This window comes from Geotrypetes seraphini, chromosome 18 (assembly GCF_902459505.1).
Source record: "Geotrypetes seraphini chromosome 18, aGeoSer1.1, whole genome shotgun sequence".
NCBI lineage: Eukaryota > Metazoa > Chordata > Amphibia > Gymnophiona > Dermophiidae > Geotrypetes > Geotrypetes seraphini.
In genome coordinates, this window is record NC_047101.1 from 24308211 (window position 1) to 24326581 (window position 18371).

Below are 18371 nucleotides of genomic sequence, written 5' to 3' on the forward strand. Positions count from 1 at the left end.
GCACCCACAAAACAGAGCAAAAGATAAAAACAATAAAATACATAGCCAACCACCTTACTGTCATCATCTCCTCCTCATTAACAACGCAGTCTCATACCCTGTATTTCATCTGGCAAAAAAAGATGCCGTTTAAGCTGTCTTTTAAAAATTCTGTATATTCTGTTGCCAACAGATTGTTCCATCCCCTTGGCCCTGTACAACAGAATATACTATCCCCAGACATTGTTAGCCTCGGCTCTTATTTTGTACTTGAGCCAATGGAAGGTAAAGTGACTTGCCTAGAGTCTCATTCTACTTCATCCAACAAACACACAGATAGTTTTGGTTAATGTTTTCTCAGGAAAAAAGTGAGGTCATGTGAATTTGCCATATGATCAATTCTAGAACTTTACAAAAAAAAACTGAACATACCGTTCATCAATTTCTCTATCAAATGTAGCTCAAATCCATCCCAACAAAAATCTCAATACGCATTTGATCTCTTTACAAATCTCTCTAAGGAGTCTATAGCCCCCTTTTACAAAGTCAATTATTGTGGCGGGCTGCAGTAATCGCTCTGACGCCCATGGGGATTCAATGGGCAGCCACTACCGCACCTTTGTAAAAAAAAAAAAAAAAAAGGGTGGGGGGTGGGGGGATATTTTAGATAAATTTGGAATAGCTGATTATCTATTTACTTCAATATACCTATATTACTTCAATATACAGTGGAACCTTGGTTTACGAGCATAATTCGTTCCAGAAGCATGCTCGTAAACCAAATTGCTCGTATATCAAAGCAAGTTTCCCCATAGGAAGTAAGGGAAACTGCTTTGATTGGTTCCACCTCCTCCCCCCCCACACCCCCGAGGCTACCGACGCTGCTCCATTCTCCCCCTCTTGAGGAATCCGACACTGTTCCAACCCCCCCCCCAGCGATCTGGCATCCCCCCCCCAATTGCGTTGCCCCCGCCTCCACCGCGATCCTACTTCCCCCCCCCGAGCAGTCAATGACATCCTTTACCTGACTTGGCACCAGTGCTGGTGCCCGAAGATCCTCCCTCTTCTGGCGCGGCCTGGGCTGGGTGGTGCGTTGGAGATCCTCCTTCTTCTGGGCTGGGCTGGACTGGCTTTGAGCATTTGCGCATGCTCAAAGCCTTCTGGTCTCGCTCTCTCCAAGATTGAGAGCAAGACCAGAAGGCTTTGAGCATGCGCAAATGCTCAAAGCCAGTCCAGCCCAGCCCAGCCCAGCCCAGAAGAAGGAGGATCTCCAACGCACTGCCCAGCCCAGGCCGCGCCAGAAGAGGGAGGATCTTCGGGCACCAGCACTGGTGCCAAGTCAGGTAAAGGATGTCATTGACTGCTCGGGGGGGGGAAGTAGGATCGCGGTGGAGGCGGGGGCAACGCAATTGGGGGGGGGATGCCAGATCGCTGGGGGGGGTTGGAACAGTGTCGGATAAAGGGTATCAATGACTGCTCGGGTGGGGGGAAGTAGGATCGCGGTGGAGGGGGGCAACGCGAGCGGGGGGGATGCCGGATCGCTGCGGGGGATGCCGGATCGCGGGGGTGGGGCGCTCGTACAGCGAGGCAAGCTCGGTTTACGAGGCACCAAGTTTGCGAATGTTTTGCTCATCTTGCAAAACACTCGCAAACTGGTGCACTCGTAAACCGAGGTACCACTGTACCTATTTACTTCAATATATTACAATATACCTATTTACTTCAGTAAATTTATACGGCCCCTGATTAATAAAGTACAGAAGGATTTGCGGTTCATAGACAGTGGAGCGCAAGACGTCAGCGCGCTGACAATCCAGCGCCGACAATTTGGCGCAAGACAGAAGCGCGCGGGGGAAAAAGTAATTTTTAAAGAACTCCAACAGGGAGTTTGGGGTGGCAACCCCCCCACTTTATTGGATAGTGTTCGCGCTGCTGTTGAAGGGGGGTTCGGGGTTTGGAAACCTCCATTATAGCGAAAACTGAACTTTTTCTGATTTTTTCGGGAAAAGTTCCGTTTTCTCTATAATGTGGGGGGTTTCACCCCCCCCCCCGCAACGGCAGAACGAACACTAACCAATAAAGTGGGGGGGGGGTTGCCACCCCAAACCCCCAGTCGGAGCTCTTTAAGGAGAAATTAGGTTCTTACCTGCTAATTTACTTTCTTTTAGCTTCTCCAGACCAGCAGAGGTTAATCTTTACGAATGGGTATATATCCAATCATGACCAGCAGGTGGAGACTGAAAACAAAACTGTGGGACAGTATATAATATACTCCCTTCTCTATTTACATCAGTCTGCCGAATAGCCAAGCAGAACTAAGAACTGGAAAACAGAAAGAAAACAATACTCCGAACAGGAGTAACAAATAACATACCCAAATGCTGTTGGAAAATGTAGAGGAGAAATACCAGAAGGAAAATGTCCCCACAGCTCGCCAGCTAAGCCAGCCGAGCCACAGCTGCTGTTCTTTAATTCTCCCCGGCCCTAGAAAAATACTAGAACCCGCAGCAAAAAACAAAAACTGCCCGCGAAACAGCCCCAACAACAACAACAACAGACAGGGTGGGGACCTCTACTGGTCTGGAGAAGCTAAAAGAAAGTAAATTAGCAGGTAAGAACCTAATTTCTCCTTCTTTAGCACTTTCCAGACCAGTAGAGGTTAATCTTTATGAATGGGACGTACCAAAGCAGTCCCTCACACGGGCGGGACCCCCAAAGGGCTGACACCAGAACACACACACCGAACACCGCGTCCTGATGCACCAGAACATCTACCCGAAAGAGTCTGACAAAGGAATACAAGGAAGACCAAACCGCAGCCTTACAAATGTCCACTGGAGGCATGAGCGACGACTCAGCCCATGAAGCTGCCTGACCCCGAGAAGAATGAGCTTTGAGAAACTCCGGAACGGGCTGCTGCCCCAGAAGAGAAGCGGAAGCAATAGTCTCCTTGATCTAGCATGCAATAGTAGCCTTAGAAGCGCCAGCCCCCTTAAGAGGACCAGTCAGAAGGACAAAGAGATGATTTTATTTCCTGATCTCCTGGGTCCGCTGCACATAAGAGCGAAGGACCCGACCAACATTCAACTCGCGCAGCTGTCTTTGCTCAGAAGAGCCCTCCCAACTACCCAAGACCGGGAGGACCACAGATTGATTGACATGAAAAGGAAAAACTACTTTCGGCAGAAAAAGAAGGAACAGGCCTCAAGACAACCTGCTCCCTAGAAAACTCCAAGAAGGGAGCCCTACAAGAGAAAACCTGTAGCTCAGAAACACGCCTAGCGGAAGAAATGTCCACCACAAAGACCGTCTTCAGAGTAAGGTCCTTCAAAGAGCAACCGCCCAACGGTTCGAAGGGCGGGTGCATCAGAATAGAGAGAACCAGACTGAGATTCCAAGAGGGAACAGAGGACCGCACGGGAGGCCTGAGCACCTAGGCCGCCTGCAAAAAGCGAATCACATCAGGAATGGCTGTCAAACGCTGACCCGTCACAAACCCCCGAAAGGCTGACAAGGCCACAAGCTGAACCCAGAGAGAAGCCGAAGCCAGGCCTCTATCCAGGCCATCTTGCAAGAACTCTAGGATGTTAGGCACAGAAACGCGAAGAGAGACCACTCCCCGCCCTTGGCACCACCCCTCAAAGAAGTGCCAAATCCACACAGAAGCCTGAGAGGTAGAAAGCCTCCAGGACCCCAAGAGTGTAGAAATCACCCTATCTGAATACCCCTTCTTACCAAGGCGACCCCTTTCAAAAGCCAAGCCGTAAGACAGAAGGGAGACGGGTCGAACATGGGACTGGGACCCTGCGTCAGAAGGTCGTCCAAGGGAGGCAGAGGAAGAGGATCCGCCACCAGAGTGTCACCAGATCTGCGTATCACGGATGTCGAGGCCAATCTGGAGCCACCAGAACCACCAGACCCGGATGGCGAACAATGCGGAGAAGAACTCTGCCCACTAATGGCCACGGAGGGAACATGCACAACAGCCCCTCTGTTGGCCATGGTTGAACCAGAGCATCCAGACCCTCGGTCAGTCCATCCCTGCGACGACTGAAGAAGCGGAACACCTCGGCATTGCCACTCGTGGCCATCAGGTCCATCAGGGACTGACCCCAAGCCTGCATTATCAACTGAAAAGCCACAGGGCTGAGACACCACTCTCTGTGATCTAAGATGTGACTGAGGAAGTTCGCCTGAACATTCTCCACCCCGGCCATGTGAGAGGCTGAGAGGTCCAGAAGGCGTGACTCCGCCCCAAAGCATGAGCCGAGCCGCCTCCTCTGCCACCTGAGCGCTCTTGGTGCCTCAACGATTGACATAAGCCACCGCTGTGGCATTGTCAGACCGGACTATGACCGACTTGCCCATCAAGAGGGAGCGGAAGGCTAACAGCGCCAGAGGGACGGCTCTGGTCTCCAACATGTTGATCGACCAGGACGCCTCCTCCATGGACCAGGTGCCCTGAGCTGAGTGACCTAGACACTGAGCCCCCCCAACCGAGGAGACTGGCATCCGTGAGAAGCACCGTCCACTGCGATAGATCCAGACTCATCCTCTGGACCAGATGAGAGGTCTGGAGCCACCAAAGAAGACTGCAGCGCGCCAAGCCTCGCAGAGGGACAGGGACCTCCAAACTGAGCTTCTGGGGTGACCATCTATGGAGCAGAGCATACTGAAGAGACACATGTGGGCCCGCACCCACCTCACAACATCCAGGAACGCTGCCATCGACTCCAAGACTTGGAGGAAATCCTGCGCCCGAGGACACCGGGACGCCAAAAGAAGGCGAATCTGGGATTGCAATTTGCTTACCCGGGCCTCTGGAAGGAAGACCTTCCCCAAGGAGGTGTCGAACAGAAACCCAAGGTACTCCAGATGCTGAGCGGGGACCAACCGACTCTTGGAAAGGTTGACCACCCAGCCCAGTGACCGGAGAAACTCAACCACCCGAGCTGAAACCTGCCCCTGTGTTTGCAATACAGGGGGAAGGTCACCTGAGGTTGTAGACAAAATGGAGGGGCCAGACAGAGAAAATGGCGAAGTTCCCGCCAAAAATGCTCCCTCCATGGCCTGTAGCAGCTGAGAAGCCTGAACAGTCCCAGCCGCTAAAACAGGCAAGTCGGCATCAGCTGTCAAAAAATCAGCTGAGAGGGAATCCTTCGGGGAATCCCTCCGTGGGCGGTTGGGGAAGACCGGGCTTCCCCACTGCTCCCAGCCGACTCGCGAGGAACCATCGGCGGGGAGCTCTGGGCGCCTGCAGCCGCTGCCGACGGAGCTCCACCACCTCACCGGGCCAAACTACCGATTTCAGTCCGGCCGCGAGTGCCTCGCGGCTGGACCTAATTGTGTCCCACTCCCCCGGAGAAGGGCACAATTGCTCCATACGCGACCTAGCTATAAAAAAGTGCCAGTTAGATGAAAAAATACAGTAAAATACAGTTTTCTTAAAGGGAAACAACCCTCCAGACCAGCACTACCTCAGGATTTTTTTTTTTTTTTTTACAGAACAGACTCCACAGGCTCTCGAAGCAATATGCCTTGCTTGATTTAGGGGGCAAGGCTTACTGCTGAGGCTCCTCTAAAAAAAATGTGGGGAGGTGGAGGAAGTGGGGGGAGGGACCCCGCTCGAGACCCGCCGGGTTTGACACCCCCGAGGTTGGACGGACCCCCAAACAGGGCCCGGCCAAGCTCCGACAGGCCAAAAACAGGGACTAGAAACCCCCTAAACAAATTCCAACAGCCCTACCAAGGGAGATGGGTACAGATCACTCAACACCTGCTGGAGACTGAAAGAAGACTGAGGTAAATAGAGAAGGGAGTATATTATATACTGTCCCACAGTTTTGTTTTCAGTCTCCACCTGCTGGTCATGATTGGATATATACCCATTCGTAAAGATTAACCTCTACTGGTCTGGAGAGTGCTAAAGAATAATTATTTTTTCCCCCGCGCGCTTCTATCTTCCGCCGAATTGTCGGCACGCTGGCGTCTGGCTTGCGATTATCCCGTCACCCAACAGATAACATGATTAAACCCCCCGTTTTTGGGGTTTTTTTTACAAAGCAGGTGGCAAAAACCCCAAAGCCTTTTAAATCCTATGGACTTGGGGGCAGTTACCACAGAGGCCCATACTACTGGGGGTAAGTTAGCCACATTTCTTAAGGTGCAGCTAAATGCTCTGTACAATCTGTTTCATTAACAGTTAAGACAACACAAAGAAGAGGCAAGGATCCAGCACAAATCAAACGCAAAACCAAAAAAGCAGATCAATCCAAATAACAAAGTCCAATTTATTAATATCAATGACCCGATGTGGCCACATTTCACCCACAGGCTGAGTCAGGGATAGTGAGTGACTGCAGAAGAAAAAAAAACAAGAAATAAACCCCCGCTAATCAGCACTTTCGTATCACACAGTAAATCAAAGCTTTGGACGGATCAGGGGTTTTATTTTGGTTTTACGCCGTTAACAATTAATACATAACCTCCCCATCAACTGTAATACTCACCTTTCCCATTCCTCATCCCAAAATGGAATGATTAAACATGAGAACTGGTGCATATTAACAGCCAGACAATATGCTACAGGCCCAAAGTAAAAGTATACTATACAATGAACATTTATATCCCTGCACTTTCCCAGTAACAGTAAGAACTGCCATACTAGGACAGACCGAAGGTCTATCAAGCCCAGTATCCTATATGCAACCCATATCCCAAGTACCTAGATAGATCCCCAGTTGGAAAACAGATTTTAATCTGCTTATCCTAAGAATAAGCAGTGGATTTCCCTAAGCCATCTCAATAGTGGTCTACGGACTTCCCTTTTAGGAATTTACATAGTAACATAGTAGATGACGGCAGATAAAGACCCGAATGGTCCATCCAGTCTGCCCAACCTGATTCAATTTAAATTTTTTTTTTTTTTTTCTTCTTAGCTATTTCTGGGCAAGAATCCAAAGCTTTACCCGGTACTGTGCTTGGGTTCCAACTGCCAAAATCTCTGTTAAGACTTACTCCAGCCCATCTACACCCTCCCAGCCATTGAAGCCCTCCCCTGCCCCTCCTCCACCAAACGGCCATACACAGACACAGACCGTGCAAGTCTGCCCAGTACTGGCCTTAGTTCAATATTTAATATTATTTTCTGATTCTAGATCCTCTGTGTTCATCCCACGCTTCTTTGAACTCAGTCACCGTTTTACTCTCCACCACCTCTCTCGGGAGCGCATTCCAGGCATCCACCACCCTCTCCGTAAAGTAGAATTTCCTAACATTGACCCTGAATCTACCACCCCTCAACCTCAAATTATGTCCTCTGGTTTTACCATTTTCCTTTCTCTGGAAAAGATTTTGTTCTACGTTAATACCCTTCAAGTATTTGAACGTCTGAATCCGATCTCCCCTGTCTCTCCTTTCCTCTAGGGTATTTATCCAAACATTTTTTTAAGCTAACTGATTTCACCACATTCTCCGCCAATGAATTCCAGAGTTTAATTACATGTTGTGTGAGGAAACATTTTCTCCGGTTTGTTTTAAATCTACTACTTAGTAGCTTCATCGCATGCCCCCTAGTCCTGGTATTTTTGGAAAGAGTGAACAAGCGATTCACATCATATCACCTCTGTCACCCCTGTGCCGTCTCTTCTCCAAGCTGAAGAGCCCTAGCGGCTTTAGCCTTTCCTCATAAGGAAGTTGTCCCATCCCTTTTTATCAGGTAAAGAAGCTAGGTATACTAGGAATTTACACAATATCACGAAAATAATTCCTAATTCATGTGTTACTGACAAATTTCCTGAAGAGAAAGGTTTTTAATAATCTTCTAAACTGTCTATAATTTGATATTTTTCTACATATGTGCACAAAGGCTCTTCAGCTTGGAGAAAAAATGATATGATACAGGTCTTTAAGAAACAAAAGGAGTGGAACAAATAGACACGGGTTGCTTGTTTACTCTTTCCAAAAATACAAGGACTACAATGAAGCTACTACTAAGTAGTAAATTTGAAGCAAATCAGAGAAAATACTTCTTCACTCAACATGTAATGTGGTAAAAGTGGTTAGTTTAGCAGAGTTTAAAAAAGTTTGGACACGCTCCCCGGGGGGGGGGGGGGGAGTCCATAAACCATTATTGAGATGCACATGTGAAAAATCACTGCTTATTCTTGGGATAACAATATGCAAAATCCCTCAATATAGGGAAACTCACTAATCTACACAACTGATAGTCCCTGTCAAAATAATCAAGGTAAGTTGGTTTCAAATCAAAATATATTATAATAAGAGTACCTTCAGTGTGATCGTGAAAGCTAACGGGACCCTAGAAAAATAACCAGAGTTCCAGGCTTATACATGTTAAGCAGGCTCTATTTCAAGCCATGCTACACCCCATCATAAGTGGTCTTAGACTTTTCCCCCATAGAGAGAGAATGGGAAAAAAAACATTTCAGCTCAGAAAAGACCACTGACACTATTATTGAACCTTTACCCACTATTACAGCAGAAGAAAATAACTATTTTCTACCCGTTTTATGTCCCCCTCCCCCCAGGAAACCAAAACTAACAAAATTAAAATTCCAATATTCAAATTCAAACCCAAATAGGAACATTAGCTTGTCTATAAAGGACATGCTTCTTGAAGGAAGAGATGCTGGGAGTTTTCAAGGGGCTTGGGGGACCCCATCAACCACATTACTGCTGTGCTGCTACTGGGTGGGTCTAAGTCTAAAGTGATTTGGCCTGTGACCACCCAGGTCTACAAATGGTTATGCTACTGCTGCATGAGAGCATTCATGTGAGAGGGTCCTGGGCATTTCAACTATTCTAACAAGCACATGGCCTAGCCTATATTTTACTCAATACAGCATCAGCAACTAGGCCCTTTTAGCTAAGGTCAAAGTTAAAATGGCCTATGCTAATTTCAACCTACTTCCAGAAATGAGGAAGAAATATGAACTTGAGACATCAGTTTCTTTGACCCACTGCCCCCGATGTCTAAAATGCCCTGCATTACCTGTCTGCTCCTGTACAGACTCCAAGATGCTGCTGACAGACACTTTAGGGTCTTCGCCCATTTTAATGTGGTTTCGGATTGTGAAAAGCAGGTCCAGGCTCACCAATAACTTGCTTCCCACATTAAAGAGACCTGCAGCAGAGATGAATCATTTGTGCTTATAAAGTATGGCTAGGATATTGGGCGATACACATGGCAAAGACAACACAAACAAGTTAAAAAAAAAAAAAATTATCGGAATGGGCGAGCGCAATTGAAAACTTCAACCAAAATCTGGTTATATGCTAAAAGCAATGGTCCTCAACACAGTCCTTAGGGGCAGTGACCTCCAATGCATGGCCCCCCAAACAGTTGGCCGACATGCTCTTCAAATCCTATAAATGCATTCATATCAGTCTTGCCCACTTGATAAAGTACAGTGGTACCTCGGTTTACGAGTGCATCGGTTTGCGAGTGTTTTGCAAGACGAGCAAAACATTAGCAAAATCGGTGCCTCGGAAACCGAGCATGGCACGATTTACGAGCTCTCCCCCACAATCCAGCACCCTCCCCCCCACGATCCGGCACCCTCCCGACGCGATCCGGCACAACCCCCCACCGACGCGATTGGGCACACCCCCCGCCACGATCCGGTACCCCCCCGACGCGATTGGGCACCCCCCCCCCGACACGATTGGGCACCCCCCCCCCGACGTGATTGGGCCCCCCCCCCCGACGTGATTGGGCCCCCCCCCCCCCCCGCCGCCGCTTCTTACCCTCATCTGGGCACCGGCACCGGCATGTCCTGTGCTTGGTGCCGGTGCCCGAAGATCATGTTCAGAACTCAGGGGGGGGCTTTCGGGGGGAGCAATGCCGGTTCTCGTGGTGGAGGAGGGAATGCATCAAAGCGAGTTTCCATTATTTCCTATGGGGAAACTTGCTTTGATAGACGAGCATTTTGGATTACGAGCATGCTCCTAGAACGGATTATGCTCGTAATCCAAGGTACCACTGTAATTGCAAACAATCTCTTAAGTGTGTTACTCAAGTGTCTCATTTATGGAATTTGCTACAGTTGACAAATGAAAATAAAGTGAGATTTTAAAATCTATCCTTGAAGTATTGAAGAATCAATATTAATGAATAATAATAATTTATTCTTGTATACCGCCATACCGGGAAAGTTCAAGGCGGTTCACAAAAAGTAGAGTTAATACATACAATGCAGATAAAATTACAAGCAGCAGGTCAAGGTGGTTGACTAAATAAGTAATATATGGCCCTGAGAACTTTCTTGTATGCACACTATGGACCTTTACATGAAACAGGTTGAAGATCTCTGCCTTATGGCATATCCAGTCAGTCTGTTGTTTTGGGGTTTTTTTTTTAAGCCTTTATTGATTTTTCCATTACTAACAAAAAGTGCAACACAATATTCATATCAGTAACAATAACAGGGGTGTCAAAATCCCAGGGGTGTCAAAGTCCCTCCTCGGGGGCCGCAATCCAGTCGGGTTTTCAGGATTTCCCCAATGAATATACTTGAGATCTATTAGCATACAATGAAAGCAGTGCATGCAAATAGATCTCATGCACATTCATTGGGGAAATCCTGAAAACCCAACTGGATTGAGGCCCTCGAGGAGGGACTTTGACACCCCTGAACTAAGCACTTAAATTTGATCAATAGCATTGCAACAATATAATTCCTCCCCCATCCCACAATTACATCAAGGAATCACACTAAAGATATATCCCTTCCCTCCCTCCGGTCTGGTTTTTAGGATATTCATAAGAAATATGCTTACGAGATTTTGTACTGCCTCACCGTGTAACAGCTGCTGCTACCCAAGGAAGTGCTTTTGAATTTTGGGTCACTTGTCGCAGTATTAGCAATATTTCAGAAATGAACGTTGCACAATATTTATTGCATCTGCATACAACTTTAAAGGAGTAACCTATATCTTCCCTTCACAGAGCAGTTTTCTAACCTGTGTAGATATCAGTGAAGCTGTGCAGAGCCAGACACTGGGGATTCAGGCACACTTTCACCTGGGCTGTGACCATCTGCAAGCGGTTGGCTGTCAGAAGCCAGCAATCTTGTGGACTCGCAAGTGAACTATAAAAAGAAATAACCACGATCGGTGACGCATGCCTTCTGCAATCCAAGTCCTTACAAAAGACAAATTTAAGCATCAAGTAAAGCAAATAGCCTACATTATTAACTCACTTTTTCCGTTATGCACGTTGTTTCTTAGCTTTTGTAATATACTTTGAGGGTCAATATTCAGCCAGTGACAGTGAGTGTTTTTTTAGCTACAGCTGGCATTATTCCTGGATATTCAATGCCAGGCCATGCTGGGGCACCAGCACTGAATATCTGAGTTTGTGTGGTTGGCTATCTTTTATACAGTTAAGTGCAATATTCTGTGTGTACATTCTTAAGGTTTCTACCCCCCCTAGTTTAGGGGGAACTTTGGAGCCTAAAGAATCCTTACTTTATCACTCCCTTGAAAAGGGGACTGCTACAAAGAAGGCAGTGCAAGGCTGGAGACTCATAGTAGTTTGACCAGGAGGTCTGCTCAATGGTGACTGTCTCCTCGCTCACATTGGACAGGATGAGCCTCGAGCTGTTCAGGTCGTGGATCAGAGTAAAGACCTCAGTTAGCTCAGACTCATTCTCAGGAATCTGCACCGTCTTTCGCAGCAGCTGCAGAGTGGACTGACGCTGAGTCTCCTTCTCAGATTGGCTCAGGGGGTTGTTGGGATTCCGCAACTCAAAAGCAGTGGAGGGAGAATCCTGGGAAGAATGATACAGAATGATTTCAATTTGCTTGTTTTATTAGAAAGCCCTTATATGAATCATCCAATTGTAATACCTCCAATTCAGGTATTGAGGAAAATTCCACTATGGAGTTTTGAAGACGATTGATAGAACTCTTGATGGGAAAGAACCCTTCCAGAAATACCAATTCATATCACAGAGTCAGGGCTCTTGCAGAATTTATATGTTTAAGTAGTTAGTTGTAATTCCAAACCACCGTGGATCTAATATTCACACAAATAAATTATGCTGGGTGGAACCTTCTTTTTTTTGGGGAACAATTCTTTGCAAATGTAATAAAAAGTAATGGCTTTTTACTATAGCATTTAGCTGAGGCTTTATAGGGTAGCTGGAGGCAAAGGCCTCTGGGGATTGAGTTTGATGTTGTTTGAAGATTATTATTTTCTAACCATTGTGAACCATCTTGTATTTTGCAAGAGAGACCTTATGAAAATGGAAAATATAAATAGTAAGTTTAAGATTCTCTCAATCATACAGCAAATCTTATATCACGTTTCTCCAATGGCACTAAAGGGTGTTTTTTAAAAAAAAAATCTATCAACCCAAATAATGTTTTGAGATCTGAAAATAGTATGAAGTTGAGTTTGGAGGGGAAGAAGTTAAGTCTCCCATGTTAAGATTGGGGCAACAATGCCTTCATGTGCTAATGCTTTCCCGTCCTGTAGATGTTTGTCTTTCCATCTTGTAGGATGAATTTAAAAGAAGGTTTTACTAATGATATCATTAGTTCATGTCTTATTGCGTTTGTCTTGTTAAAACATGTTTAGCATTTTTAAATATGTATGCATGTAATTTTGTAAACCGCATAGTTTATATGTGGTATATAAATTTTTAAATAAATAAATAAAACTGTTTTGTTCATTATATTATACAGGTGGAGGCTTCTGATCATCTCATTTTGTTCTTTTCACGTTTACATTTTTCATTTAGTAGATTGAGTAGAACATTTTTATTGCAGTTTCCCCCTTTTAGAGGCATAAGTTTTAACGTCAATTTAACTCCTCTTTTACATATGCTACTGTTGTTGTTTGAAATTATTTTCCTAGGCAAATAAGGGCAGAAATTATTATTGGAGATTTCATAAAATGCTTAAAACATTTTTATATGATAGATTGTAAAGTTAGTATTTTTATCTAAAGAACTGTAAGGATATCTTTTTATCCAAAGAACTGTATCTTCTGGTTTCGTCTATGTATCTTTCCGGTTATGGGTCAAAAGCACGTGAGACAAAGACGCGCCGACAATGTTGCTCAATCATACGCAGGACGTCAGCGCGCTCTGGATTTAAACACTATTTTAAAGCGCTCTGAGGGTGTGTGAGGGGGAACCCCACACACACACACTTTACTTGGTGCCCCCGTCTGGGAGTGGGGGGGAAACTGTGCTGTTCAGTCTTTCCCTAAGTACCGGAAAAGTCCCCATGGACTGGAAAACAGCTAACGTCATTCCATTGCACAAAAAAGGTTGCAGAACAGAGGCTGCGAATTACAGACCGGTGAGTCTCACCTCAATAGTGAGAAAACTCATGGAAAGACTTATTAAACACGAATTAGATACGATCCTGACCGAGGAGAATCTACAGGATCCCCACCAGCATGGATTCACAAAGGGAAGGTCCTGTCAATCCAATCTGATCAGCTTCTTTGACTGGGTTACAAGGAAACTGGATATGGGGAAGTCTCTGGACGTCGTGTACTTGGACTTCAGCAAAGCTTTTGATAGCGTTCCGCACCGCAGATTGTTGAGCAAGATGACTTCAATGGGATTGGGAGTGACATTGACGACATGGGTCAATGACTGGTTAAGCGGTAGAATCCAGAGGGTAGTGGTTAACGGTACCCCCTCCAATACATTGGAGGTGACCAGTGGAGTGCCACAGGGATCGGTCTTGGGACCGATCCTTTTCAACATATACATAAGAGACCTGACTCAAGGGCTTCAAGGTAAAATAACACTATTCGCCGACGACGCCAAACTATGCAACATAGTAGATAACAGCACCTTGCCCGACAGTATGGAACAGGACCTGCTCTTATTGGACCATTGGTCCTCGACTTGGCAGCTAGGCTTCAATGCCAAAAAATGTAAGGTCATGCACCTTGGCAGCAGAAACCCGTGCAGAACTTACACTCTAAATGGTGAGACCTTAGCTAGGACTAGGGCAGAGCGTGATTTGGGAGTAATCATTAGTGAAGACATGAAAACTGCCAAGCAGGTGGAGAAAGCTGCATCCAAGGCTAGACAAATGGTGGGATGCATCCGTAGAGGTTTCGTCAGCCCGAGGCCCGAAGTCATAATGCCCCTGTACAGATCCATGGTGAGACCTCATCTTGAATATTGTGTTCAATTCTGGAGACCACATTATCAAAAAGATGTGCGGAGAATCGAGTCAGTTCAGCGAATGACCACCAGGATGGTCTCGGGACTCAAGAACCTCCCATATGAGGAAAGACTAAATAAACTGCAGCTATACTCGATCGAGGAAAGTAGAGAGAGGGGAGACATGATTGAGACTTTTAAATATATCACGGGCCGCATCGAGGTGGAAGACGATATCTTCTTTCTTAAAGGACCTTCAACCACAAGAGGTCATCCGCTGAAAATCAAAGGCGGGCAATTTCATGGCGACGCCAGGAAGTATTTCTTCACCGAAAGGGTAGTCGATCATTGGAATGAACTTCCATTGCAGGTGATTAACGCCAGCAGCGTGCTCGATTTTAAAAAGAAATGGGATATATATGTGGGATCTCTAGCCGGGTGAAGTCTGGGGGTGGGTCATTAGCGTGGGCAGACTTGATGGGCTACAGCCTTTTTCTGCCGTCATATTCTATGTTTCTATATAAAGGCTGTTTCCTCTATAATGGGTGTTCCCCCCAACAGGCGCGCCAACAGTTCTAAGTAAAGTGGTGGGTTCACCCCACACACCCCCTTGGAGTGCTTTAGTGTTTAAATCCAGTGTGTAGACGACCTGCACGCGATTGAGCGGCATTGTCGGCGTGTCTTTGTCTCGTGTGCTTTCATCTATGTACCGTAACTTCCCATAGAATTATTATGGCTTCTTCTTTCTGATATAAATTGCCTTGAACTAAATGGTATTAGAACAATTCAGAAATTCTGTATTAGATCAGATTACTAAAGAAATAAATAGTAAGCTCATTAGTTTAAATTGGACACAGTTCAAACATCAGCCTAAATAACTAATTCTTACAGATTCTCAGTCCATTCCCTCGTCTTGGGCAACTGCTCTCTCCTCTCTCTAAAGGCAATTTGTTATTCTGAAACACTTGCCAAGTTGTTATGATACTTTCCTTGGTCAAGCATCCATGCTGTTGTAGGTTACATCAAGAGATTTCATTTCTTTCTAGCTCACTCTGTTGCTTAAAAGCAAAATTTAGGTAGAGGTCCCCATGATCTAAATTAAAGGGCAGTAAAGTTTCTAGATGCCAGAAATGACTCCTTCATAGAGCAGTTGGTCCAGGATCCATCCAGAGGGGAAAGTACTTTAAATCTAGCCCTTACTGGTACGCAGGACCTGATGCAAGGGGTAATGGTAGTAGGACCATTATACAATAGTGATCATAAAGTGATCAAATTTATCATCACCACAACAAAGACACTAAAACAATCTACCATCACTACATTTTTCAAATGGAGACTAATGAAAATTTGTTAAAAAAAAAAGGATGTTAGAAAATCCGGTAGCCTTGACATATGATACCATATTATTTGGAACAACTATGAGAGCAAAAAGTCAAATATCATCAAGTAATAACAAACTTCTTTTTATTTTAACTGGAATAGCAATACAACAAATCACATTCAATTGGAAAAAACATGACAGATTAAATTATACATTCTGGTGGAATTCTGTATGTCATATATACAAAATGGAGCTCACTATAGCAACACAAAAAGGACATGTAGATAAATTTCAAAAAATATGGAGACCATTAACTGAATATTGTAAAGAATGATTAATTTTCCCATGTATAGAATTTGATTAGAAGAAAAAGAGATCATATCTCTAAATATTATATAATATTAATACTAGATTTATAATATGAAATATGGATAAAATAACATTTAAAAATTTTATTCATGTATTACTGAATAGAAGGGAGGGGGGAGGGGATGGGATATTATTATATTAACTAAGAATTATATAAATTTAGTTTTCTGAAATATTAGTATGAATTTATATTGTTGATGTAACATATGAAAATGAATAAAGATTTCTCATTCAATATTGATAGGGAGGGAGAGAGGGAGGGGAGATTATTATATTCAATAATAATTATATTAATTTAGATTTCTTACATAATATTATAACTTTATAAAATATTGATTTTCTAAATAAATTTTAAATTTGATATTAATCTGTAAGTTAATCAAGTGTGATTATTCAAGTTTATAATGAATTTATTTGAAACACTTGTTGTAACATAAGAAAATGAATAAAGATTTATAAAACACACACAAAAAAAAAGGAGCAATTGCTAGGGTTAAAATTCTGTATGAGGCATTCACATTATTTTAAAAGGCCATATTAGAAGCTTAGATAAAATATATTCCAAGCATCCAAAAAGGTCGAAAGAAGGCTAAATGATGGCCAGTGGAGGAGTGGCTTAGTGGTTAGAGCAGATGCCTCAGCACCATGAGGTTGTGAGTTCGATTCCTACTGCAGCAACTTGTAACTCTGGGCAAGTCGCTTAACACTTCATTGCCCCAGGTACAAAATAAGTACCTGTTTAAGATATGTAAACTTCTTTGATTGTATCCACACAGAAAAAGTAGTCTATCAATTCCCATCCCTTTTATCCGTTAATGGTGAGGTGCAAGTTGCAGCAAAAGCTCAAATCACATTTTTGGAAAAATAGAAAGCAGACTCCAATATAGAAAAGAGAGATAAGCACAAAGCACTAGCATCTTAGATTAAATAAAAGTAATGATGTAGGCCAATATTTTGAAAAGAAGCTTGTTATAGAGCCAAGTTTCAAGTTTATTATAAATTTGATTAATCGCTTATTCAAAAATTCTAAGCGATGTAGAAATCAATAAAATTACAAAATTTTAGGGAGAAACAGAACAAACACTTAGAACTAACCTAACAAAAACATATTGAAACAAAAGGAGAGGATAACATAGTAGATGACGGCAGATAAAGACTCAAATGGTCCATCCAGTCTGCCCAACCTGATTCAATTTAAATTTTTTAATTTTTTCTTCTTAGCTATTTCTGGGCAAGAATCCAAAGCTTTACCCTGTACTGTGCTTGGGTTCCAACTGCTGAAATCTCTGTTAAGACTTACTCCAACCCATCTACACCCTCCCAGCCATTGAAGCCCTCCCCAGCCCATCCTCCACCAAACGGCCATATACAGACACTGGCTGTGCAAGTCTGCCCAGTACTGGCCTTAGTTCAATATTTAATCTTATTTTCTGATTCTAGATCCTTTGTGTTCATCCCACGCTTCTTTGAACTCAGTCACAGTTTTACTCTCCACCACTTCTCTCGGGAGCGCATTCCAGGCATCCACTACCCTCTCCGTAAAGTAGAATTTCCTAACATTGCCTTTGAATCTACCACCCCTCAAATTGGGAAGTTGTTGATAGTAAGTAAGACACGTATGGGAAAAAAAACAATAGGAAGGGAGAGAGCAATGTGCTTCAAAAAAGTTATGAAATAAGATTCAATTGAGGCTCCTAGTCAGGCTTTCTAGCTATCAAATGCGTCTTTAAACAGAAAGCTTTTTAACTTGCTCTTAAATCTGTCTAATGTTAAAAATGTTTTGAAGTACATGTGAAGCAAAAAGCCCACAAACAAGTTAGATGAACTGCTGGATGATCATGGAGCAAAAGGAGTGCTCAGGGAGGATAGGGTAATAGCAGAAAAACTATACCCCCTTTTACTAAGCTGCGGTGTAGGTTTCTACTGTGGCCCAGAGTGCTAAATGCTCATAGAATTCTACCTTTAGCACTCTACCGGTCTGGAGAGTGCTAAAGAATAATCTGTGAACATTCAAGAAGAGAAGTGCTGACATAGCTATGTTTCACTGATCTGCATCAGGACAAGGGTCTCCTCATGCTTCAGGATCTCTGGAAAAGAAAAGGGTCTGTTCAGAATGGAGTGTGAGTTATGAGGGAGTGATAGCCTTGATAAAACCAAAGTAAAACACATGGGTGAAACATGTCAGTTGTGAACTGTGACCAGAAGTTAAACTAAGTAAAATGTTTTTAGTCGATATTTATAAAATATTTAAGAAATGAACTATTTAAAAAAGTAAAACGGAAACAAACTTTATATATAAACTGGGAAAACTAAAAAATTAAGGATCCAATAACAATTTGAGGTGTAAAGCTGCCCACTATGAAAATGTATTGAGTGGGGAGGTGGCCTCGCTGAGGATCGTATGGTTTTTGAATTTTTAGAAGTGAGTGAGGTATATATATGCATGGTTTATCAACTTGCATATTATAGTTATTGACATTATATTGCCTCTGACTTAAATACTTAATTAAACTGAGTGCCTCTGGTTCTAATTCAGGATTTCTCCC

At 44.0% G+C, this 18371-nt stretch overlaps 1 protein-coding gene across 4 annotated transcripts in view; it reads right to left on the bottom strand.

Moving 5' to 3' along the window:
* HMGXB3 (HMG-box containing 3) overlaps positions 1–18371 on the bottom strand; it is a 100622-nt gene that overhangs the window by 21663 nt on the left and 60588 nt on the right. For all 4 annotated transcript variants that reach the window (XM_033927343.1, XM_033927339.1, XM_033927344.1 and 1 more), the window contains exons 13-15: positions 11470–11771; positions 10963–11090; positions 8993–9124 (exon numbers count right to left, since the gene is read on the bottom strand). In XM_033927343.1, the coding sequence (XP_033783234.1) occupies positions 8993–9124; positions 10963–11090; positions 11470–11771 (562 nt within the window). The remainder of the gene's footprint in view (positions 1–8992; positions 9125–10962; positions 11091–11469; positions 11772–18371) is intronic.